The 27,083-nt window shown below is 39.5% G+C and overlaps 1 protein-coding gene across 4 annotated transcripts in view; it reads right to left on the bottom strand.

Annotated features, from left to right (window-relative positions):
- Positions 1–6,206: 6,206 nt before the first annotated feature.
- MYLK4 (myosin light chain kinase family member 4) overlaps positions 6,207–27,083 on the bottom strand; it is an 86,688-nt gene continuing 65,811 nt past the window's right edge. For 2 of the 4 annotated variants that reach the window (XM_086706435.1, XM_086706437.1), the window contains 9 exons: positions 26,123–26,216; positions 25,940–26,049; positions 24,847–24,988; positions 21,780–21,850; positions 20,848–20,976; positions 20,080–20,232; positions 16,798–16,885; positions 12,989–13,061; positions 6,207–10,295 (listed from right to left, as the gene is read on the bottom strand). In XM_086706435.1, the coding sequence (XP_086562561.1) occupies positions 13,014–13,061; positions 16,798–16,885; positions 20,080–20,232; positions 20,848–20,976; positions 21,780–21,850; positions 24,847–24,988; positions 25,940–26,049; positions 26,123–26,216 (835 nt within the window). In that variant the 3' untranslated portion in view covers positions 6,207–10,295; positions 12,989–13,013. The remainder of the gene's footprint in view (positions 10,296–12,988; positions 13,062–16,797; positions 16,886–20,079; positions 20,233–20,847; positions 20,977–21,779; positions 21,851–24,846; positions 24,989–25,939; positions 26,050–26,122; positions 26,217–27,083) is intronic. The other 2 variants (XM_086706436.1, XM_086706438.1) reach the window with 1 other exon arrangement.

Below are 27,083 nucleotides of genomic sequence, written 5' to 3'. Positions count from 1 at the left end.
TGAAATTAAAACACAACATACCAAATCTTGGGGATCCAGGAAAAGCAGTGCTTATACCTAACTTATATAACTGTTAACATTTACATTACAGGTGGGTCTGGTCACTATCACAGAAGTAACTTGAGAGTTACACCTATCCAATTGTACCAGCATATCTTAAAACCATTTTAGAACTTTTATGGAATAATTTCTAGGGTACCTATTATGGTTTTTAAAAAAATATCTTCAATGATAGCAATTCTTTGAATTTAAAGGTATTACATAATTTTTGAAAACAGAAGTCATATTAGTGAATAAATTGAGTGGTGAGGCTAAAGATTCCATTGTTGGTCTAAAGAAGTGATACTATTTTGATGAAGGCATTTTCAAAACAGGACAGTGGGTGGTTCCTGAAGAGGAATTCCAAACATGCATGAAGCAAAAAAAAAAAAAAAAAAAAAAAAAAAAGGAAAAAAGAAAGATTGGAATAAATGCATAACTATAGAGGACGACTGTTTTGAGTACAACAGTTATTTAAATGTATGCTTTAGGGCACATTTCTAACATAAGTATCCTCAGTGCCTCATTACTTGAAGTATCTCACCATTTCCAAGTGGTTATCATTATATCTGCCCCTGTTTTGTTGGTTCCAAGAGAAATTAGAAATGGTGAATAGACAAATATTGGCCTAGGAGTTTGGTCTTCTAAGTTAAGTTTGTATTGACTAAATGAGTTCCTATTTGATCTTAATTTGATTTTTCCATTGTTTTGACAATTGAACATGTGTTCACAAGTCTAGAGATATGTGCACATGTGGAGATATACTCATACACAACACAATAGACTATTTTTAAAGCCAGAAAGTCTGTGTGCTATATATACCCATATTTATAAACCTATTTTTTTTATTTCCCTAGCTGTCTCTGTAGGCTACCAATACCACATAGTAACTGCCAATAACTAATAAAAATAACTATTAAGTTATATGCAATATAAACTACTATATAAAGGCTAAACAGTAAACACTATTTACAGCTTACTATGAGAAAATGGAAACCTCATTGTGCCAATATGAACAAGATCTCCTCTTATCCTGTAATTCAAAGGCTATTACTTTGAAAATTATGAGTCCCAATTGATTGCCATACTAGAAACAATTATTATCTGATCTGTTCTTCTTTATAGTATTAGTAATGTCCTAATATTCTAAAGGACCTTAATCAAACATTCAATGTTTTAAGAAATATCTGGATGTTAGCCAAATTTGTAAGATAGCACAAGCTAGGGCAAAAGAGGTGGTGAGAGGGACATAAGGGAAGTGAAAGCTATTGCAGAAAAACTGACTAGAACCGTGGGATCTGATTATAGGGAGCTTAGAAGGTAGGCTTGGCAGGGGAACAAAGCCGTGTTTCACCTTGGAAAGCCGTGAGGCACCGCACATGACAAAAGCTGCTAATTATGAATGATAAGATTTAGGACAAATAGGAAGCTTTTAGGCGAAAGGATTTTTTAAAAATTCTGTTAAAGTGTGTATAAAAGCAAACCATACATTGTCTTTTGAAACCTTTGGGAAACTTCATAATTTTTAAAATGTAAAGTTCACTTTTATTAAACATATGGGTAAGTTTGAAATTATTCAGAATATTAAAATTAATTTGAAAATAATTAAAATTCAGAAAAACCTCAGGTGTACATCCAAGTTCTGGGCAATATTAACATGTTATAAAAATTGCTCAGGCAATTTACAGTGAACAGGTGTGTGAAGTAATTGACAGGGGAAAAAGTTCAGACATTAATTAGCAAGAATTATGAATATCCTTGTTGAATTGTTTTCTCTCCATTGACATATTTTTAAGCATATGTGTAGAGGAAATTTTTTTCATTATGAATACGCATGGAAAATGAACTCTTACTTATTCATAATACTCAATGCTTTTGCCATTAATTGCTTGATGAGACATGGAAGGAACACAAAAAGAAAAATGCTCTAAACCAAAAGAAAAATGTTATAAATATTTTTGAAAGTTTATTCAGTCTTGCTAATAATGTTGAAATGTCTACTTCCAAATCCAACAAAATAAGGATTTATGCACTCAAAGAGTATCTCTGTTGAAACTTGGAGAGAAAAAAATAATTATGCCAAAAATAGGACCCAAGTCCTACCTTAAGAAGCTTCCAGGAGGAGGGAAGCCAGAACAGAAAAGCAGAATGTTAGAAAATAATATGAGAACTACCATGAGAAACATAGAGGATGGGATAAGGACTCTGCCCTGGAGGAGGAAGGATGGTAGGATTTGGCTTTGAATCAGGTAGTCAAGATTAGAGGCAAACATTGTACTATTTTTTTTAATGTTTTTATTCATTTGTGAAGGACAGAACATGAGTGGGGGAGGGACAGAGAAAGAGGAAGACACAGAATCTGAAGCAGGCTCCAGGCTTGAGCTGTCAGCACAGAGCCTGACACAGGGCTCGAACTCACAAACCACGACCTGAGCCAAAGTCAGACACTTAACCCACTGAGCCACACAGGTGCCCCATAGGGACAAACATTTTAGACAGAGATGGGGTTGTGTAAAGCTGCAGATTTCTAAGGAAGCCTATTGTGCTGGTGCTGTCCAGACACTGTAGGACAGTATGGTAACAAACACCTGGAAGGTGGGAGAGGCTTTGGAAGCAGGTCATGGCAAGAAGCTGGGAAGACTCTGGGGAGAGTGTGAATTTGAAAGCTTGAAGAGCCTGCAAGAGTGTTTCATGAAATCCTAATGACCTTTGAGATGCTTGTGAGTGACGGCTTGAGGAGGAAAGTGAAGAAAATGTTATTTGAAACTGGAGGAAAATGATCTTTTTTATATAGTGGCAGAAATTTAGCAACACTATCACTTGATATAGTAAGTAGAAAACTTATGGAATGAACTGTGTGATCTTAGCTAAGGAGATTTCCAGATACTGTTGAGAGTATTTCTTGGTTTCTTCTTGCTGCTTATGATAAATGTGAGAAAAGAAAGGTAACTAAAGAAGGGACTTCTAAACAAAGAAGAACTTAAAAATTTCAGCCTCTCCAGAAAATAAATGGTACTACAATTAAGAAATGGCTGGGGCATGGGACTCTTGATCTCAAGGTTGTGAGTTCAAGCCCCATGTTGGGTGTAGAGATCACTTTAAAAAATAAAATCTGAAAGAAAGAAGAAAGAAGGAAAGAAAGAAAAAGAAAGAAAGAAAGAAAGAAAGAAAGAAAGAAAGAAAGAAGAAAGAAGAAAAGAAGGAAGGAAGGAAGGAAGGAAGGGAGGAAGGAAGAAAGGGAAAGAAAGGGAGAGGAAAGAAAAAATCAAATCCAGGACACTCTGAAGAAAACATGGTCCAATCATGAAGCCAAATGTTTAAAATCCTCTGTTAAGACCTCAGAAATATTGAAGACAGTACATCAGAGAATCATTCAGTCAAATAATAGGGCTTTTAAGAAGCTTGAGAGTGTTGTTCCTCAAAAGGCTCAGCAGAAGTCCAAGGCAGAAAAGAGTGATTCTCGAAGAGATCTGTGGGGGTGGTTTTTTTCTAATGGAGTCAATCCCAATAAAACTTCACAGGTGACCTATACAATTTTTAAAAGATTCACGTCACCAGGTGCACCACCAGCTTGGACTAAGATGGGCAGAGGGAGCACAAAGAGGTAAGGGATTTGAATTCTCAAACTTCTCTGGGCAGGAAGTAGGTTGAGGAACCATCTAATAGTCGGCTTATGGGGGAGAAGACTTCTGCCTTCACTTATCTTTACCTATTGGAAGCTTGTAAGAGTTCCCAAGAAGATCCCGATAGCTGTGGTGACTAGGCTTAAGTTGTGACGGCTTAGGTCTGTCCCAGCACGAAGCATGAGACTGACAGGGCACTGAACATTTTCTTCACTTTCATGACACTGTGCACATAGTGTTCATGTGATGGGGTCTCCAGGTACTTGGAGAGCTGGCCTCTTGAGGGAAGCCTGGAGGCAGCACTTGGCAGGAGCAGCTGTTTCAGGGTGGGCTGGAGCAGCAGCAGGGAGGTACCCTCAGGTGGTGTCCTGCCAGGAGAGGCCACTCTCCCTGACATACCATTTCTAAACTTGTGTAAGAATACTTTAGAAGTCTCTACAAATAACTGGGTGAGTTTGAGGGGGTTCAGAGGACCTAAGCTCTGCAGTTGAGGCCATGAGCCAACTAAATACAGATTAGTACCTTTCATGAGACCCTATTTGTACCTGCAACAATGCCTGTGGAACATAAATTAAAAGCTCTTGGAGAAGCCCTGTATGAGGAGCAGGAGAAATAAGTTACTGAAGGAGGAGCATCAGGAACCACTTATCCTCCTGATGGGTGTGGATCGTGAGGTGGGGTTGGTGTCCCCTTTCAGAGCAAGGAGTGCTCAAACGAAAAGATGACGTGGGTTTCAGTGCCCTCCCTTTGTGCAGGAAGTGAGGGAGATTGATCCACTCAGTTTACTTCAGGAGAGGGCAAGGAGAGGTGGGAATATGATTGGTTCCTATCTCTGAGTCCCAGGCCCTGAAACTCTAGCACTGAGGATTTATTTTTGTAAAAGGGTGGAGATGTCCATTGGGACCTATATTGTTCCAATATTGGAGGGTAAAGGAAAACTGTATCTCTACTCATACCATTTCTGACACTGAATGTGTGGAGGTTTTCCTCATATTAAACAATTCTAGCACAAACTACTTGGAGTTTGCACATACCTCACAGGTTAAAAGCTCAGTCCCACAAGACTGCCCCTAGTTCAGGGGCCAATCACAGGTGATGAGTCCCCAGGTTACCCCCCACTTCTGTATGACATGACTACAAATCTAAGCTCCCTGTGACCCCTTCCTAAGACTCAATAATTTGCTACAATGGTTCACAGAATCCAGGGGAAAACTTCACTCACTATTACCAATTTATTATAAAGGGCATTATAAAGGATACAAATGAACAGCCAGATGAGAAGGTCCATAGGGCAAGGTCCAGAAGGGTCATAAGCACAGAAACTTCTGTCCCTCTGGAGTTTGGGGTAAACCACTCCCCTGGCACATGGATGTGTTCTTGTTCACCAGCTCAGAAACTCTCCAAACCTCTTTGTGTGGGGTTTTTATAGACGTTCCATTATATAGGCATGATAGATAAAATCATTGGCCGTTGGTGATTAACTCAGTCCCCAGCTCCTTTCCCCTCCCTGGAGGTGGAGAGAGGAGGCTGGAAGTTCCAACCTTCAATCACCTGGCTGGTTCCTCTGGCAACTGACCCCATCCTCCAAGAATGACCTCAGTGGCCATAAACTCAGGTATGGTTAGAAGGGGCTGATCATGAATAACAAAAGATACTCACTCTTCTCATCCTTGCTACTCAGGAAATTCCAAGGGTTTTAGGAACTCTGTGCCAGGAACCAGGGATAAGACCAAATATATATTTATTAAAATATTACAATATCACAAATGATCAATGAGGTTTCCCCACTTTGGGGAAGAAGTCAGAATACCTCACCTAGAGGTCAGAGTGGGGAAAAACCTGGGGCTCATTCTAAAGAGAGGGATAGGATTGTTTTGTGTGAGACAATAGAAAATTCAGTGGGTCTGTCTCAAGCCAGGTAAAGGTGGGCGGTTTTGTTGACACTGAGTATCTCAGTGTTGATCACTGCTGGGCTAACATGTGAATGTTGACATGGGTGTGAATGTCATCCTCAGGCACAAAGGCATGCTTGATGCTGAAGAGTCTCAGCAGCATTTCTGGCCAATGCTGCCCCCAGAAAGCAATGTGGTTGCTGATGACTGGGTGGCCATTATATACTGAAATATTTCAGTGGCAGATTTTCTGAAGCAGGTGCCTTACAAGCATCTGAGGAATATTCACTAAGATACATTAAAGGGATTGAATTGCTAATTGCCTTAATTTATTAAACAGTGTTCTGATACTAGACACTTTACATATATCTTAGTCAATGTTTTCTATTCATAGGGAATAAAAATCCTAAATCTTTGTGGGTACATTGCAATCACCATGTTTTCAACTGGGAGAGTTGTTTTCTCCACCTTGGGGCTGGCCAGTGTGCAAATGGATCTGGAGCCCCAAATAAATAGCATGGCATCATTCTTTTAAGGTATGGGTTCTTAATGTCATGGGACTTTTAACGTGTCAGAACTTATCATAAAAAAGAGTTTGTATTGCATTTACCAAGTCCACTTATTTGAATAATTTAGCTCATCAACCAAAGGATAAATAAAGTCCATGTTTATTTGTCAATATAATACATATATATGACTGTTATACATCTTTATAAGGCAAAGAAATACAGCTGAATTAAACTATGTTCAGAAATAAAAAATATACATGACAAATGCAATCACCACATTGTGAATCCATTTTTATTTCTTATCTACACTACTAAACTTCATCGAAAGGACTCACTGACATCTATCGGATGGGACAAGTACAAAATACATACAATTCAAGATCAGAACACTCAGGTATTAGATGTTCTCTGCTCTCTTGAATAAGTAGTGGTTGAGTTATAAGCCTTCATGGAAGGTGAAACTACACACATAAAGATCACTTATGGAAAGTACACCTGACTGAAATGTATCTAGGAGACATACATAGACCTTCAAATGTGAGAAACTGTTGACTTCGTGCAAGGCAAGGAAGTTGCCTTCATCTGGAAATTGAGCATCTGATAGTCTGATAGTCCAGCTTCAAGTTTCCTTTAGGACAGCAAGCCATTTGCCTTTTGGAAATATAATTTTCATCCCAAAAAGGCTTCAGGGGAGCATTATGATGGATAAGAAGATGGACTTTGATTCTAACTGAAGAAAAAGAGAAAGAAGTAAAAAAAAAAAATCAAAACAAAGCAAAAGCAAAATAGGGAGCATCACAGCTATTGAGACGTGAGCCACGCAGCCTAGACCCATGCTGAACTTGCCAGCGGATAGAGAGCTGAACTGAGTTCACTGGGCATGCCTGCTCAGACCCTTGCTTTGCCCTCTTGCCTCACTTGCACAGATGAACTTTCCAAACGAGGTTCCCTCAGGTGGCCTGTAATCCTAACTAAGCAAGCACATGTAGGCATCCTGACACCATTTGCCTAATGCCTAGGGTGGGGGTACTGGGAGCAGAAGGAAGAATAAAGGAATGAAATAAAGAATAAGACCCTCATTTCCCTAATATCAAATACATATTTGGATTTTAAAACAAGAAAAAAATTCTACTCTAGTTTCCATAAAAATAGTGAAAATGTAATAATTCACGTATCTTTCAAAACACATTCACATCCAAGTATGCCACAACAATAGCAGCATGCCTATTTACATTTTTGAGGAAAGAAAGCAAAATAATGTCAAGTCAGACAAAAACTAACTAAAAAACAAACATGAGAATTACCCAATTTTGACTTGGAAATCTTTCCCCAAGGTAGTCCAGGTGAGAATCCATTTCAGATGCTTTTATGTAACAAATTAGGGCATGAGCTCTTTTCTCCCTGATTTTTTGAAATAGCAACAGGTTGTGGGTAAGTGTTGGTGTCTTACAAATTACAAAAGGGGCATGCTTTTTCTTTAATCCTTTGTGAGGTTTGTTTCTCTCTAGGCAGTGGGAAGTGCCACATCAGTGCTTTAATTTCCTCTATTTTCTAAAGCAATGGCTACTGCCTAATGCGAGTGAGTGAAGCCATAACGTCCATTAAGTGGGTGGGGGAGAAGTACAGCCTATCAAATCCTAATGACTTCTTGGAAAAATTGATCACAATAGCCCAAGTCTCGCCAGACTCAGCTTCTCTGGTCCATGCTTGCATCTGGTTTGATTCCTCTGCTGTGCAAAGCCCCCTTTCCCATCAAAGTGGCAATCTACCAAGTTACCAGTGCTTGCTGGAGCAGCCACACATGGGTGTGGAGGGAGGGAACAGGATGAGCAGGAGACTGAAAATCTCCCATTTCACTGTAACTGTAGACTGTAATAATCAACTCTGAGATGCAAACTATCCTCAGCTCTCATATAAAAGGCACCCCGCTGGCACGGGGATACCTCCCCATCCAAATGTGGAAATTCAACTCCAAATTCAAAGGAGATTCGTTTTTAAAGTAGAGTCTCCTTTCTAAACCTCTTTTTTAAAAAAAATCACACCCACTGACTGCAGGGTCATTAGTGGATTAATTTGTCAAAGAAATCGTTCCTTCATTTGGCCTAAGCTGCCGGTCCCACGTGTGTTGGGGTCTGGTGAAAGCTTCTCTGCCAGCGTGAGTCAGGATGAGAGTTGGATGCAAAAGATCTCCTGCTCTATCTGGTAGAGATTCCACACCACAGGACAGAAAACGCCCTTCCATGAGGGGTTTCAAATCAGACCCTTGCGTCTTATTTAGCATTTGAGTGAATGCCAGCTCTCTGTGGTCTGAGTATTAATGCATGCACTGACTTGTATTTTTCCAGCCTCAATGAATACCATCAGCTAAAGATAGCACAGTAATATAACACTTCAGTCACAAGGCTTTGTTGTGTTTGTGTGTGTGTGTGTGTGTGTGTACATGTTTGTTTTTTTTTTTTTTTAAGGAAACCAAATTAACCATTTTAAGCACAGTCACATAACAGGAACAGGAGAAAACCAACCTTGGATAAATGCATAGGCCAAAGGAAAAAAGAAATGCATCATAATGTAAGAGCAAAGCTAGAAAGGAGTCAGTTTTATAGCTAGCATGACCACTAAATTGGCATATGGTCCTAACTAAATTACACATTTTCTTCTGTCTCTACTTCCCTTTTACCTTACACATGAGAATAAGAACATTGCACATTTCGTTATTCATGGGCATGCTATAAGCATCCACTAGGTGCATATGAGCAATAATGGAGAAAAGTCAATGCCAGTTAAAACTGCCCTCACTAACATGGCCATCAAGTCATTCTTATTTCATGTCACTGCTATTGTGACTACCAGAGCCTAGAATGATTTACAGCTAAAAATAAAGACATTATTATAGCTGATCTCAACACTGGAGTTATTTGGAAATGGGAAATATGAGGAAAACTTAAGAGGCCGAATAGTGAGCTTGATGATGGACGTGTAATAGGAATTTAGTGTGGCTTTGCGTGGCCTCCTCTTCGTAAAGAAATGACGCACATGTTTCACCCTTGAGAGGCCCGATGCCCTTCTGTGCTGTATACAGTCAGGCTCATGTCCATTATTAAATATCTGTAATGAAATGCCACATGAGCTCCGGAGCAAGAAGAAGTTTCCAACTGGAAGTTATTCTCATATCCAAAGACTGAGCAGCAGTGTTCCCCTCACCGTTGATTTCTGGATGTTCTTTCTTCACAACCACTGAGCCATGTGAGACTCCACATAGGTGAGATTACCGGTCTTCAGAAATGCTGGAATTTACCCAGAAGCCTGAGTGCTATTTCCCAAGTCATTGCAACACTGGAAGCAAAGCACTGTCCTTCCTTGGCATGCACACGGCCCATGTCTCATTGGTAATGGCAGCATAAGGAAAGTTCTTGTGACTATCAACATTTTTCCAAAGGTTGTAATTCCAAAGACTAACCATAAACAGATACCTCTTGCTCCACCTGTGAAAACCAGAGCATTTCATGCAAGCAAATGTACGATCAGAGACAGCAGGGAGTGTCTTGTGAAATGCACGTCACGCATTTGAAAGTAGAATCAGCTACTCAGAAGAAACTGATGAACTTGGAGAAAGTTCAGGATATATGGAAGATATAACGTCTGATGCCTCTTGCCTTGGGATTCAAAAACAGTTTGTGTTCCAGAAAGTAAATTATTTATCAGTTGGATTCACCTGATTTCAGACCAAATAAAAATAATAGAGTCTGAGAAACTAAATGCTCAAGGGTGTAAAAGACAGAATTTTTTTCTGGCGATATGATGGCCCCCTTTGAAAGGCATAGTTTAAGGACTGGAAGCAGTTTTCTCCCTCTAAATGTATCCTCCAGATTTAAATGTCTCAAATAAATGTCCGGTATGATTGCTCTAATAAGCTGAGAAAGAGAAGAAATAATGTACCCCCTGCCCCAGTGTCTAAAATCAAAAATTAAAAATTGAAAACTCAAGATGGCAGGGAAGCATCTTTCCCGTTGTGCACTACCATGGGGTCTGGGGAGTTGAGGAAAGGGATGCAGGGCTTGTCTGCACCCCCTGGGACCACAGGACTAGGTGTCCCCCTTAACTGGGTGCTCAGAGTTCAAGTGCAGCGGCTCCACTGCCCCCCCAGGGCCACCCGTCATCACAGGGGTCAAGGCATCAGAACTGCTGATTTTTCCAAAAATCTTCTCAAAGCAGCAGCAACCGCAGCAGTTTTCCTGCAAAGCAAACAAAATATGACTCTTGTTAATTCAGCAGGGCTTTTAAAATTGTAATTAGTTGGTTGTGCGCCTTAGGAAAACCACACATGATTTTTTTATAATGTATGTGTGCATGTGAGAGAAAAAAAGAAACCCCTTGCAGGATTCCACTGCTTACCCGAGTTGGGTTTTTTTTTTTCAGTTTATGCAAGATATTTTCGTACTATTTGCAAGATCGAAGGACAAGGCCTCTTTGTTTCATGTGAGGCACAGCCAGCTCCCCAGCTGCTACCACACCATCCATTCTGTCAGCCTGACCCCGCATCAAAGTAAGGCCACAGATTGCGCGTGGGAAAGATTTTCATTTGCTTTATGACCACGTTTGACATAGGCCTGCACAGGTTTGCTGCCCAACATCAAACTCTGAGAAGGTGTCCTAAATTCATGGCTCTGAGAAAGTGTCCTAAATTCATAGTTCACGGGTTGGCAAAAGATGGAACGGAAACACAAACGAAATGCCACCAGGTTGATTTTTAGAGTATTTCCTCAATGCATCAAAAAACCTCTAACAAATTGCAGGAGATTTATATGCCTCAATCGACATGATGGATCCTGCCTTATTCACAGGGCCTGGAAGTCATTCTTTTTCCACAGGAATAATCTTCAACCACCAGATTTTAAAAATCAATATTATCACAAAGTTGGTTTTACTCACTAGTAAAGCTTGCCAAAAACCCCATCTTATCCTGGCAGGAAATACTATAAAAAATGACTTAAAAAAAATTCTTCTCAAATGAGGCTGCTCTCAGAGTTAATGTCTTAAGCTTACATTTTAATTTGAAAAAAAGAAAGAGTAAAAAAAGTAAACTGGGAGGCACCCACATCCCATGGACCTTAAACAATGCTTCCCAGGCCTGCAGTGCAACCAAGTTGAAATTCTGTGGCCCACTGGAGCTGAGGTCCCCAGAGAGGAAGGCAGCCAGCCCAAGGGACCGTCTGGAGGCAGACCTGACCACGCTCAAAGGTCTCATCAAGCAATTCAACAAAGACAGTAGCTAACTGTGCCAGTGTCATCAGCTCCAATGTTTTGTCCTCCACATAACTGTCACTCCTTGGGCTGCTACTGGCCTACATTGCCTTGGGTTCAAAGGATCAATGTGGCATGGAAGGATTCTACTGCCTCCCACTACCATTTCTTCCTCTTTCTCTCCCTGCCAGCCCCTGATGACAGGCATGCCTTGCAGTGCAACCTCCAGTCACCCAATGAATTCATTCCTACCAGGCCTCAAAAGTGACTCCAGTGCTTAGGGTGGGAAGGCAGTTTGTGGCAAACCCTTGAGGTTTGTGGTCACCGGAGACAAAATTGCTGGGGGATGGAGGGAGGGAGAGTTCCCCGCAGACTCTGGTGCCCACCACTCACGGGTGAAGGCCAGGCGGTACCTCAGTGAGCCTGACCACCCAGGCCTGGGAGCAGGGAGCGTCCTTCTTTTCTCCACATTATCACAAGGCACACAGCTACCTTCTACTCTTCCAAAAACTTTACCGTCCTTGCTATCTTTGACCCATGATAGTGGCCTTTGTAAGTAGGAAGCACAAGCCTTCCTGCTGATGTTTCATAGATTTCTACATAAGTGGTAGACTGAGAAGGAATGACCCTTACACCAAAGGCTGAGTGCTTTCCTAACTCTGGCCTGGGACTTTTATTATGATATACTGACTTATTTCTACCCGATCTTATTCTACAAAAGATTTCAAGGCAGCTTGTAAGAATATAGAGTCAAACAGACAAACAAAAACCTCAGGACCAGAGTAAATACAAATGAGAATAAAAGAGTAAGACCAGCAGGCAGCAAGAATGCAGACTCACAAGTCATCAGTCCTACACATTTGTTAAAATTGAGCGGTAACAGTGGCCATGGACTTACTGCCCCAAGTGAGAGAACTGGCTTGCTGGAGGGTAAATGGCCCCCCAACAAGGACATATATGTTGAGATTTCTAAAAGTTCTCTGTAATAAGTGCAAGGCTTCAGGCTTCTCCTTTAGGGCATAAATTAAGCTAGCTTTTGATTCAATCAAAAGTATTTATGTGTAAATCCATCTCTTAATAATTCTGACAAAATTCTAAGCAGGGTACAGGCTGTGTATGAAGTGGTATGGTTCCTCCAGCTCCAAGACTGGGCCAATACCAGGAAGCAGTTCAGGAAAGAAAAACAAGCATGGGCTTTAAATTCAGGGACACCTGAGAAGTCATGCTGTACCATTTACGTGACTTTGGGGGAGTTATTTAGTGTGTGGGTCTCGAGACTGGTTTCCCCATCAACACAAAAAAGGTATTACTTCTTCTGATCCCAATTGTAAGGACTACCAGAGATGGTTTTGTTCAATTACTGGCACCTACTGAGATAATTATCAAGTACCTACTATGTGCCAGGCCCTGGTATCCAGGCTTTGCATGGATTATCTTGTTGGAGCCACTCAACAAGCATAGGAAGTAAGACTATCCCCAACCCACAAAACAGGAAATTGAGGTTTCTGTGCTAGAAAATGGCAGAGCCAGGCTGCACACACAGCAGTCCAAAATTGGAGCCCTCCCCCTCAGCAGAAACACTGCCCTGCTTCCCACATAGTCAGTGCAACACACATTTGGTTTCTTTCTTGCTACTCCCTCTTAAGGCTTGCACAACATCTCTTCAGAAAGACCTGAGACCAACCTTTCAAATGGGCACCTTCCATGGACTATTTGGTCACAAGGTCCTTCGCATTAGAGCAGCAATTCTTCTTCTTCTAGGGAAATCACAAGACATTTGAAGAAGAATTAGAACTTTAGAATTAGAACATATATATATATATATATATATATATATATATATATATATATATATAATTTCATTCCTCACTTCTGATATGAGAACACCTGAAGAGTCAATAACTTCCTACTGGTTGAAAATGCTCTTCAAGAGATGTTCTAGAAGCCTAAACTGTTCATGACCCTCCAACAGACGCATTGAACCACCTTCAGGGACCAGCTTGAGCATTCCCCACTTTCCCCTGTCATCACTACCTTTCCTCTCAGAGTCAGAAACAAAGAGCTGAGCACCTAATGACACTTCATTTTTATGTGTGTGTTTGGTCAAAACTCCCTTCCACAAATATTCATGTTGACAAAGCTTGAGGGTCAAGACTGAGACCAGATGAGGACAAAAATGAGTCAGATACAACTTTTGCTTCTTCCAAAAGTTTTCAAGCATTATTTAAGTGCCACAAGAGAGGTTCAAGAAGACAAAAAAAGCACCTCCAGTTTTGGGGTTGAGAAGAACCATCTTAAAGGAGGTGGCATTTAAAGTAGGTCTCAGGCACTCACTAGGATTTGGGCTGATCTGGAAGCAGTAGCAAAGACAGGATGGGACACCTGATATCAGGGCATGTCAGAGCAGGCTGGACGGTTGGGTGTGTTAGTTTGGTGTGCACGATGGGGAATACTGGAAGAATTTATGGTGTGGGAGTAATATGATCAGAGTTGTCATTAATGAAATAATGATTTGGTGAATTAGAAAAGAGATGGGTATATATGGAATATCAGCTCCTACAGTATTTTATTAGTTCAGCATATTGGAAAAAGGGCAAGAGCTGAGGTTGTAACACTGGGATTGGGAAGGAAAGGTAGAGGCTTATTAGTTCTGGCAGAAAAGAAACAATGTCATATTTGTTCATTTTTCTTTCCTCCAGGCCCAACACATTTATTAAGCCTGCAGTAGGTGCTTGATGGGTTCTAATAGATTTGTAATTTGGGAATGCTTTGTTCCACTCAAGCTGAGAGCTGTTTCTGATGGAAGGTGGTTTATGTATGGATGGTTGGCAATGTAAGAGCATAATACAGAAGGCAGAGAGCTACAGGGCTTTAATTCCTAAGGAAAAATCCTTTTTAAATTTACTGACTGATTATAAGCATGTTTAGTGGTTAATAAATTGTAAGTGTTTTAAGCATGAAACAATTAAAAGAGATAAATAAAAGTTTATAAAAGGCTTTTAAAATATAGTTTCAATTTGAATAGTAAATAGTTTGGGGTAAGAGTTAAATGTTCAACATAAAGTTACATTCTGATTTTATAAAACATATCAGAACCAAAATTATTCCAAAAATGAATCTTCTGGAAAAATCTAGTCTCAATATTTCTTTAAAAATAAAATACACTAAGCTTGAATACTGGCTTTCAAGAACACCAAAAATGTACTGTACAGGAAGAGTTCTGGAAATATCATCAGGCCTCCTTTGCCCAGAAGCCCATTATCCAGCAGGATAGTAGAGTAGTGAAGCTCTGCCCAGGTTCCAGAGCCTGCCTGTCTACACTGGGGAGCTAGCTCCATCACTTCCTTCTGGTGAGATCCTAGACAAGTACCCCTGTCTTCGGTTTCTTTACCTATATGAGGATAATAACAACACCTGTTTCAGAGAACTGGTATGTGGATTAAATGAATTATTTTTTGTAAAGCAGTGAGAACAGTGCCTGGCACAGTGCCATATAATTATAACTTTAATGATAACTGACTAGATTTATACAGTGGAATTTGTAATTTTTTTCAAATCTCCATCGTTCTTGAAATATCAATTTACCTAGGTACCAACAGTTGGATAGAATAACAAAAAGGTGATTTTTGCTGTTGTTATATGGTTTAAAAAATATTTTAAGCACTTTTTAAACTATATAATGTCATTAATTATTTGTTGTGGTTTCCATATTGTCCTACCACGTCAAAGTGTTATTTGGACACCAATAAGCTTGGATAAAAATACATTGGTGGAAAATTGGCCCAAAATAGGTTGGTAACCCTAATAAGCAGTTTATGTAGTCTGGGTGAGGTACCAACTAGGTAAAAAGTCTATTTTTACTTGACATCAGTACCAATTATCAAGGAAAGGTATATTCAGACACAAATAAAACTCAGTACTGATGCTGAATTTAGAAGTAAAGTTAATTTCAATAAAAACTGGATGTGGAAAAAATGAGTACCTGAAGCATAGTCATTCCAAGGTTTTTTGGTCACTGAAAAAGCTCCATTCCAAAACCCTGAGGAGTAGGGAGGATGGGGTGCAGAGATGGAGGAAATGAAAGTGTATCAAACGCATATGACTCCAGGGCATGACGGCAGCTATCTTAACCATGCTTACGTCAGACCTTCCCTGATAAGGCCTGAAGGCACACATTGCTTCTTGCCTCTCCCTACATCTTGGCCAGGTAAACATCCTAAATGTTTAGTTGAGTTACTTAAATGTTACAGGAGGAGGCTGTTGTAGTAATTCAGATGAGGGGTGTCATGGGCCAGGATAACAAACAGGATGAACAAGGTTAGACAGATTCTAGAAGTAATTAGGGAAAATAATGTACAGAACTTGGATATAAATCAAATATGAGATGGGAGGATTGAGGGACAGGAAGGAAACAACAAAAATGCCCTCAGGTTTGGTTTAGGTCATTCAGTGGGGGGCCATTCTGGGAGAATGGTGGAGGAAGAAGTGAGATGGAAAAGATGAGATCAGTTTAGGACAGAGGAGATCCAAGTGGAAATGTCAAGTGGATATATGCATCTGAAGCTTAGGGAAGGAATCTGTGCCAAAGGGACAGATGAGTTCTTGGACATAAATAGGAATTAAGGCAATAAGTAGATTAGGAATCTTATTGTATGAAGTTATCACAGAGTGTGGGCTCAATTTTTGTCAACAAGTACTTAGGAAAAAAGGGAAAAAAGAGACAAACCTGGAAACATATTCTTAACTATAGAGATCCAACTGAGGGTTGCTGGAAAGGAGATGGGTAGGGGGGAGGGTTAAATGAATGATGGGAATTAAGGAGGGCACTTGGGATGAGCACGGGCTGTTATATGTAAGTGATGAATCACTAAACTCTACTCCTGAAACTAATATTCCACTGTATGTTAACTAACTGGAATTTAAATAGAAACTTGAGGAGAAAAAAGATTAAAAACAACAACAACAACAACACACCAGTACTTAGGTCATCTTCATTCAGTCTTTGGTAAGAGTCTCCTTCACATAGATTTACATTGCTCTCTGGATCAACCTGAGTAGAACAGTTTTTTGGTTCCCAGAGCATACTGAACCAGGTAAACACAAAAGTTAAAAATCTGAGTTCTGAATTAAGGAGCACTATTTATCCTGAATATACACTAACATGTATTTTCCAAAACATTATTTGTTTATATATTCTAGACTATGTATATAAGTATGTGTGCATAGTACAGTGATGTAATTTATTTTATAATAAGTATAATGATTGAATAATAAACACAATAGTTATGCTGAAAGTAATACTCTCCTAAACATCATATTTGACAAAACACAAACTGCTTAATAAAAGCATTTTAAGCAATTCAACACTAGCCCAAGATTTGAAGGCTGTGAGAAATGGAATGAGACAGAAACCCATATAAGGCTGGGATGCTTCTAGCCTCGGATTATCCAAAGATTGAGGTCAGTTAGAAAAGGAGAGGAAAAGCAACAAACCTTGGTTACCTGTGAAATGAGTCTGGAGTGGAGCTTGTGGTCTGACAGCCAGGGGTGCTTGAGAGCCTCACTTGCACTTATTCTCCAACTAAAGGGAGATTCAGAAGGCTGTTAGCAGAGATATACCAAATGAGGCCTGAATCTGCCATTCAGCTTCAGCTCTGGCCATTCCCTTTGGGAGACCAGATGGCCAAACGTCAAATTCACAGGCAATTCTACTTTCTCTGGAACTATCATTGATGATTGTAGGTTACCATCAAACCAGTCAGGGTAACAACAGTGGTTAGACAAGTGAGACAAATCATTCAAAATTCTTGTTATTAATTGAACATCTACTTTCAAATACAAGTAACCATTTTTCATGCAATGTTTGAGCTTCATGGATTGAGTTTCTATCAGTCAATGGAAGAATAAATGTATACATACTACTACAAGAGCAAAATGCTACAAGGATTCTTGATAATTGCAAGAGCAATTTATATATTAAAACTTTTGAATAATATGTAGCACTAATTTTTGAATTAAGACATTTTAAAGACTTAAATAGATAGAGAGTTAATATAAGTACTGAGACAGAGTACATTAGATACCTTTACAAAGAAACTATATCCTTTTGAGACAGCAAACATTTATACAGCTTAAAAAAAAACATGAGAAAGAATTATAGAGATTATATTATATTCTAATTCTAAATTTGGTAAACTTGTCTTGTGTGCTAATGTTTATCACATTAAACTAAATAACCTTTCAACATAAAAACTACAAGAGAGTGTAACAATCTGGAGTGTACTTCTGAAATTGTATCAAGAAAATAATTTCAAGCAGTCATGGAGCTTCAGTTTGTAGATTGCTTCAATAAAATTGTTTCATCAGATAACAAATATTTAAGTATAAGATTTGAAGAGATGATAAATCTTTACCATGAAGGAAAGTTTAATAACTTGGTGAGAGTGTCACCATTGGCAGGACCCGAAGCAGGCAGATGTAATGTTTCTTAAAACTCTTGACCTCTACCAACCTCAGAGGGAAGTGCTATTTTGTTGAATATTATACATTTTCAGTATTGGACCCCCAGAAGCATTCCAATAGCTGATAGTGCCCAAAAAATTATTATTTCTGCACTGTAATGTCAAACTTGTTAAAGTTGACTATTAAAAAGTTAACAATAACACAGTACTAATAATTAAATTCTTAATACATTTCAAGTTTATTTTTGTACATGGAAATGTATTCTATGAGAGTGGTATCAGGTGTTGGCCTTAGTTTCATCCAATAATAATCAGCCAGTTGTCATTCTGCCCAAATGTGCAATTGTCCCTCCCATGGTATTAATGTGACCCTCAGACTGAAGGAGGGGGCAGGACATGGTGCTGGAGGCCAAAAGGCCTCGCTCTAACTCTGCACTGAACTAGCTGTGTGATTGCTTCACTGCTCTCAGCCTCAATTTCCTCATTTAATCCAGAGGATTAAATCAGTAACACATAAAAATATATCTGTAAAATAGATTCTTAGTTAATGTGGATCTTAGCCACCAAAAACTTGACAGAGTTGACACCTTCTATCTGTTCACTGCCTGGTGTTCAGTCATCTACAAATAATAATAGTAACAACAGCTTTGTGCCTTTCCATTAAAGATAAAACCAATGTATTTTCATTACCCCTGTCCTCATACTGACACCACCAGCCTGGCTAAGTTCTCCTTATCCTTTAGGACTCAGTCCTGACCCTTTTCAATATACTCTAACTTTGCATTGACTGCATTGGGTTATATCTTTCTTAAAAATACCTATCTCTTAGATCATGTGTTACCTAAAGGCAGGGACTGGACTTTATACATCTGTTCTCAATGCCCCAGACACATTTCCTGGCGGATTATACATAAAATGCCTCCTTTGTGTCAGGCACTTTTCCAGACCCAATGCCCATGATACTTCTTTAATACCCTCTCCCCAAATACACCCTCCTATCTGTTCATGGTCATGTTTATTAATAACTTAAAAGCAGTAGAGATAATAAAACAAGGAAACAAGTATTGTTGGCTTTGAAAATCTTAAATACTATTTACTAGTATATATTTTCGATACAAAACCATCTGGGGGCACCTGAGTGGCTCAGTCAGTTAAGCATCTCACTCATGATTTTGGCTCAGGTCATGATCTCATCATTTGCGAGTTCAAGCCCCACATCGGGCTCAACGCTGACAGTGCAGAGCCTGATTGGGATTCTCTCTCTCTCTCTCTCTCTCTCTCTCTCTCTCTCTCTCTCTCTGCCCCTGCTGTGCTCTTTCTCTCTCCCTCTTTCAAAATAAATAAAATAAACTTAAAAAAATCTGAAAGAGTGTTTTTGACTAGTTAATCACAATGTCTTTCCCCAGCCATAATTCTAAAATGCAAGCACCTATATTTCAAAATCACTCTTCTTCATCCTCTGAATTTTGAATTAATGTGGTTTGAGCATGACAGAAAATATGAGGCCATGTTATATATCACAGTTAAATGTACAGCCTTAGGGGAAGGTTGACATGACTATCAGTTCTGCCAATTACTGGCCATATGATCTTAGGAAAACTACTTAGAGTCTTATCCATAAAACAGTAATGACAATTCCAGCATCTTGGAGATGGATGGAGGTTAAAAAACATGTCTAGGGGCACCTGGGTGGCTCAGTTAGTCAAGCATCCGACCCTTGATTTTGGCTCAGGTCATGATCTCACGGACATGGGATCAAGCCCTTTCTTGGGCTTTGCACTGACAGTAAAGAGCCTGACTGGGATTCTCTCTCTCTTCTCTCTCTCTGCCCTTTCCCCATGTTCTCTCTCTCTCTCTCAAAATAAATAAATAAATAAACTTAAAAAAAAAAAAAAGGCATGTCTATAAAGCACTTGGCACAGTCTGGCCCACAGTAGGTTCTCAAATGAAATGATAGTTAAGTGTTCACCTACACAGAGCCAGATACATGCTTTGTAGATGTGAAAGGGGTTATGGAAATAACTTATTCCAAACCCTTCATTTTGAGGCCTAGCAAGAGCCCCTAATTGCTACAGCCTCACTGAAAAAGGCAGAAGGAGGGAAGTTTCTGTAGCCCCTTTCAAGCCTCAGGACCAAACCAGTCCCAGACCTCAGTAAATGAGATTAAGAGCATCAAATTCCTTCCATTTACAACTTTGCACAGGCATCGGAGATGTCACTAAGGGAATTCAGGGATTATCTCACATGAATTGTGGTGGCATGTGCTTCCCTATTATCCCTCCTTCTTCCAGAGCCCGGAACAAACTTGGATTACCTCTTCTCCTTAATCAGAAGCTTGGAGATAAACTCTCTGGCTTCCTCTGAGATGTCCTGAAATTCTTCATCCTGTAAGTCCCACCTGCAGGCCAGGATGTTGTTCAGGGTCTCAGCATCATTGTCACCCAGGAAGGGGGACAATCCACTCAGTCTGTAAGACACAGGATCCAGAGTGGGCATTGTTTAAATAGCTTCAAATCCTTTACAGATAGTTGCTTTTTTGGGCTCTGTCATTTAAAACTGAGAGAAGGCAAATAACCTGATAATTAAACATAATTCTGTAATGTATTTTTGCAATCAAGAAAATGTTTACTCCCCCCACCCCAGCTCCTAATTCAACACCTGCAGCAATGGAGTCAGCAGCTACACTGAAATATGAATCTCTAAGGACAGCACAACTTCCTTTTTAAAGCATTTACAGCTGCTAAAGTCTGCCACACATTCAGAGGGCAAACACCAGAGCGTCACCTCCGAGGAATAAGGCTAGCATTAGTCATTTAGGGAATCAGGACACACGTTGTTTTTTAATGTTTTTTAATTACTTTTATGGCATTAGGTGGTGTCCTAAGAGTTAAAGTGATTACAAGTAGACATACATTTACTTTTTCAGGTGATGTGCAGGAAAAGAATTTATTCCTTTCACCCACAGGATCCACAGAGCCTAGAAAGTGACTCAATATGGCACGATGCTATTTACTTTTAAAAGGCCTAATTTAAGGTTTTTATTCATATTTGTGAGTGTCAGAGAGACTGGAGAACTGCTTACAGCATATAGGCAATGACGCCCACACTCCACATGTCAGTGGGAAAGGAAACAAAATCATAGTTCACAACTTCAGGAGCAAGAAATTCTGGGGTTCCAAAATTCACCTTCAGCTTCTCTCTGGGTTTGTATCTAGAATTTAGGAAACAAAGTGGAGGGATGGAGAAGGTCAATCAAAAGTCAACAATCATAGAAACTGCAAAGATGCAGTCTGTTAGACAAAATAACTTCAGCCAAACAGCAAATTTAAAATACACAGACTTTAAAGGAAATCACATATTTAAGAAATAGTGTTAAAAAATTGTAAAAAAAAAAAATTCCAGTAGTTTAAGAGTAATAATTCATACTCTAAAGCCTCAATAATCTAAAACAGTGGTGGGAAAAGCCAGTCAGAATAATTAGAACACCTGAATTATAACAAAAGGAAAACTGATAAAATCTTTGACATGTCAGTGGCTTGAATAAGCCCATATTAATGAATAAATGAAATGCAATAATTTACACTCATTTTATATTCAACATTAATGTGCTGAAGTTTACGTAAACTCTTTGTTCACTTAAGAAGCTTATGTATACCAGAAACTTTTGCCATCTTGGGTACGCTACCTATTTTTTAAAGTAAATCTTCTCTTTACAGATAGAACAATTATAAAAGACTAAGAGAAAATTACAAATCCTAAATTAACGTCTTCAAATTTAATAACTTTACTGTATTAGATTTTAAGTTTTTTATATTTTTTTCTTAGATGCACTGTAGAAACCTCTAAACATTCCAATTCCAAAATCAGCAAGGTAAGGCTGGGATATAATTTTTGTTAAGTTAATTCTAAATAACAGTATAAAACCAAGAGGTATATCAGATTTATCTTTGCAAAGAAAGGGCATCCATCATGCTCCCTACCTTCATTCATGTACCTATGTCCAAATACACATACCTTCTGGCCAATCCAAAATCAATAATTTTTATTTGTTTAGCATCCCGATTCACACACAGGATATTCTCAGGCTGCCAGGAGAAAGAGACACATTAGCAATGAAAACAACCATCATTCACTCAAATTGTCCTCGAACCACAACTAAAAATACAACGATGCTCAGGAAAAACATATCAGGCCTTTCACTTTGGGGCTGGCTTGTCTGTGTGGGTATTTTCTCCTTTAATTATGTGGTGGATGAGGTTGTGGGTACCCTGCCAACCTTGCATTACCCTGCCTGTCCCTCTCCCTGGTTCTGCAGTTTACCATAATGTGTGAGTTCAGTCAGAGGCCTCCTTGAGGAAAGAAAGACAAGGGGGCTGCTTCAGTACCTTTCAAATGGACTGGTGGAGGCTGTCTCAGACTTGACATCTGCCCCCCTAAAATTATTAAGTATGAATTTCCCCTTCTTGGAGGAATATCTTTCCCAAGGATTTATGAGTTCCAGGAGAAATGGCCTGATTCATTTAAACAGCCACACTGAGTATGCAATATAACGTGAACGCTCCTGACCTCCAGAATTTCCCTTTGTGCTTACTCTTTGAGAAAGTCATGTGTAAGAGAAAGGCTTCCCCCCCGTTCATTCTTCATTCTCAGCAATTCCAAAGTTTTGCTGAGTTTTTTCTCAATGCCTAAACCCTTGACTAAGTGTTCCCTTGGAGTTTGACTCTGGATAGACTTTGCTCTGCCAATCCAACTGTCTTGGGTGAAGAGGGAGAAGCGTAGATAGCAGCACTGCATGGAACTCAGCGTTTATAGAATGTCTTACAAGTGTGTCTGTATTTGTTAAGTCTGGAAAACTGAGGTCTGAGAAAAATAAGGAATTTCATTTAAAGTCAGCCAGGGTGCCTGGGAAGCTCAGTCAGTTAAGCATCTGATTTCAGCTCAGTTCATGATCTCATGGTTCATCAGTTGAAGCCCACATCAGGCTCTGCGCTGACAATGTGGAACCTGCTTAGGATTCTCTCTCTCTCTCTGCCCCTCCTGTGCTCCTTCTCTCTCTTTCTCTCTTTCTCAAAGTAAATAAACTTCTAAAAAATTAAAAAAGTAATAAAGTCAAGGTCATCCATAAAAAAAAGAAATAAAGTGTTCAAAGAGTTGCCTGGAACTCTCAAGGTCTAATTCCAACTCTTTCCTAAGAGCTGGGGTGCATTAGCTGAGTTGCTGAATCCCCCAGATCCTATGTCCTTTTAGGTGGCATCACGGCTGTCCCTCCCCTGTTTGTCTGGGTGGAGAGTAGGTTCAAATGAGATCAGAAACTAAGCACTTTATGAAATGATGTAGTAGTGTCTCCTTATCAATATTCAATGGTCCGTTTGGTTGGCATAATGTCTTTGGAGGCCCTTTTCTAGAATATCTCTAAAACTGATGTCTACAAGTAAAAGCTATTTATAGAGAATGGATGCTACATAAGAGCATTTGGTTTCATGCTCAAATAACTGATCAATCATGTATAAAGCTGTTCAGTTGTCAAAGAATACTGTGACATAAAAATATGTTTGCTGAATGTAAAGAAACAGTTTTGAGGATACTTCAAAAAGTTAAATTTTTTCTAATTATTAAATTAAAGCATATTCCTTGAATGAGATTTGTGAAACACAGAAAAATATAAAGAAGACCATTTTTAAGTCACCTTTAATCTCTCCTCCATGGTAACAAGAATTCTTAATATTTTTGGCCATTTTCCTTCCAAGGAGACTTCTGCAAGGGATGAGTGGTCCTTAATGACCCACCCAGCTTTTGCCTTTACTATTATCTTTACCTACAAGCCATAACTAAAATTGCCCATTGCAAGTCCTCAATCAATGTTATGAAGCCACATACAGAGCTGTTTGACTTATGATAGGTCAAGTCCTAGTTTCAGTTGCCAATCAAATCCCTTTAGGGATATCTGCAGAATATCTATACTCATTGAAAATGCTTCATGAAAATACACATTACAGAACTCAGTTTGTAGCCAAGGGCTTTGCTAATGATTTTTAACCTATGACATTGTCTTATAGACCACTTCCTCCTGCCCTGTGAATAGGAGAGGTAGTGCACATAAATCAAGACAGTGAGGGAAGCCAAATTATAAGAAGAGAGGACCATGGAAGCCGACTTAAGGAAGTTAGATTTGTTTAGCTCTACAATCCCCTATGACTTGCAATAGATGGTATGTTCTATAGAATATGTATTTTATATCATGGTCATGTTGTGCAAACAGGGAAATGAGAAAATGATTGAACCACACAAGAAGAAGCAACTTATGATACTTAGCCCCAATATTAGAACTGATCAGAGTTATTGAGCTTGGGTCTTTCACTGGTTGTAACTATGTATAGTCCAATTCTAGGCACTTCATAATAGGAGAGAGATCAAAAGGGAAGGGTCATTAAATAAAAGAAGAAAGGAAGGTGGCTTGGCTCCCTGCTGCTCACATAGGCTCCCCACTATGTCCATCATAATGCCACCAGCCTTCTCTGCTCCTTAGCGTTTTAGTTCTACCCTTCTGGCTGCCCTGTATCCCACTCTGCCATAGGTTTCAACCCAGTGCTCTACCATGCCCACAAGAAAACAAATCCCTAACGTTCAGAACCTCCTAAAAATTTGTGAGACTGCTAGGGATGCTTGGGGAGATAGAAAGTTTGGCTACCACTAGTGAATTCTGAGTTAGCTAAAATCCTCCCACCTACTTATTCTAAAAATGAGAGGGACACAACAAGGAGACCATGGTGGTGGTGGTGGTGGTTTTAGTTCTAAACTTTTAGGGAAAGCATCTCCCATATGGATTCCTTTAACACAAGCAAGTTATAAGAATCTGGATAATAGTCCCTAAAGATGCAGACATGAAAATATTAGGGGGTGACAAAAGTTGGAAATGAGGAGATGATATTAAGAACCCAGATTTTTATTAATTCCCAAACATAACACTTCATACCAGCATGGATTTCCCAAGCTGGTATATAGTATCTGACAGGGCCCACTGATCCAGAGGAGGAAGGGGAGGGAGGGGTTTACATTTCATACCATACAAAATATGTTCTACCTTCAGATCCAAATGGAGAATGTACATCTGATGCATGTGTCTTATGCCCTCACATATTTGCTTGATGAACAGGATGGTGTCAAACTCGGTCAGATTGTAGTTGTCATCGATGATGCGATCAAACAGCTCCCCTCCATCCACGCTGAAGAGGGAAGAGGAACAAAGTCCTGAGTCATGAGTCCTACAGCCATTTCTTATAGTGGCAGCCCGGTGTTTAAGCTCCCATAACTCTTCCAAGGAATGTGTGCACAGAGTGATTTCTTCACCTCTGTCACTCTCTCAGTTAGATGATGCTTAGGCTGAAGACCTTAACTTTAGCTATCATCAATTTCACAACTAGAAAGTCTTAAGGTCTCTGTCATCCAGTGGCTGCAGCTCTGGGGTGAGTCCACATCTGCCATTCTTTAACACATAGAAGATAAAGAAGACTCTACAAAGGCAGGGAGAGGAATCCCAAATACCAAACGAAGGTCAAACAAGGTCTTCTCAGACTAATTTCAGTGTTAAAGTGTTTCTATGTGCTTCTGATGCTGGACTTTTTATTATCCAAAATTTCTACTGTACAATGATAAAGAAACCCCAAGCAGAGGAAAGAATGAACCGAATCACAATACTAATTCAGCGTTAGTTAAAGCTACTCATTTTCTAACTAAATACCTATTAATTTTCTATAAAAGTGATTTAAATGAAACTATCTTAACCCTAATTATTAAGAATTTGATGTGAACTTTGCATTAATGATTAAGTCGAAAATAAAATGTAGGTCAAAGGTCATGTTCCTCCAGGTTAACCAGAATAATATTTAAGCTGGATATTTGACAGTATAACTTCGATATAAAACTACATCTATGCTGTCATTCTACTTCATCTCAGTAAAGTCACACATGGAGATGCGTATTCCTAAGTAATTTTCCTTCTGAAACTGATGCAATTGTCTAATATACACCAATCAGAATCAAAGGTGCACCAAGCATGGATCTAATGACTTCTGAAGCAGGGAAGAGCTACAGCCGCATAGTCATGGGTTCTGTGGGATGATCTGGATGGGTGCATGCATTGGTTCAGGGGAGGGAGGGGCAAGGAGAACACTCACTACTCCATGACCAGCACAATGTCATTCTTAGACTCAAAGGCATCATAGAGCTGAATGAGGTTCACATGATCCAGCTGGTTCATGATGTTGATCTCGTTCTTTACTTCATCCTAAGAAGAAGGAAAGGTGCTTTAGTGAGGCGAAGATGAGGGTAAGGAGAGATCCACGTTGCACGGCCTTTACCTTATCCTTTGTGCCTCTGGTCTTGATGATCTTAGCTGCCAGCTTCAGACCTGTTGCTTTCTCTTCACACTTGTGTACCTGGCCAAAGCGCCCCCTGCCAGAGAAGAGCACGTGTATAGCATGAGGTAGGGCCAAGTGGAAGATGGGGTTGTCAGGGCATTTCTCCTTTGGGGTTTGAATGAGCAAACCTATTAGTGCATCTACTGCAGCCAATAAACTTCTAAAACAATGTCAACGTGTGTCTATTGGTCATGGTCATTGAATCTGCTGAGGGGTTTCCCGGTCCTACCCAGAACTATTGAGGCAAGAATACAGGGTGAGGCCCCAGAATCTATATTTTCACAACATTCCTTGGGTGATTCAAATGCCCCCTAGAATTTAACAACTTGTGTTATAGAAAAAAATAGAATCTTTCTGAATACATATGAATGTAATAAACTAGGCTTTGTAAGCATATGAATAATACAGGCTATAGGCAAGGATTGTAAAATTATTCTTGGAAACTGCATATAAATAAAATAATAACAATATTGCATATAGATAAATATAATAAAAATTCATATTGCATAATCACCTATAAAATGTTCAACAGTTTAGCTTGGATATAAATTTATATATACTATGAAAGACAGCTTCTTACAAATGTGATCACATACAGAAATACACAATCATTAACAATTTTAAAATGTGACTTCTTGGATTGTCTGGGTGGCTCAGTCAGTTAAGCATCTGACTCTGGATTTTGGCTCAGGTCATGATCTCACGGTTCGTGAGATAGAGCCTCACATCGGGCTCTGTGCTGACAGTGTGGGGCCTGCTTAGGATTCTCTCTCCCTCTCTCTCTGCCCCTCCCCCTCTCACATGCACACGTGCTTTCTCTCTCTCCCTCTCTCTCTCAAAATAAATAAACATTTTTTTTTAAATTTGACTTCTTGCTTTGATTCCTGAGTTAGTAAAATAG

This window comes from Puma concolor, chromosome B2, assembly GCF_028749965.1.
Source record: "Puma concolor isolate L17-30 chromosome B2, mPumCon1.1.hap2, whole genome shotgun sequence".
NCBI classification, from domain to species: domain Eukaryota; kingdom Metazoa; phylum Chordata; class Mammalia; order Carnivora; family Felidae; genus Puma; species Puma concolor.
This window is presented reverse-complemented; position numbering and strand designations above follow the sequence as displayed.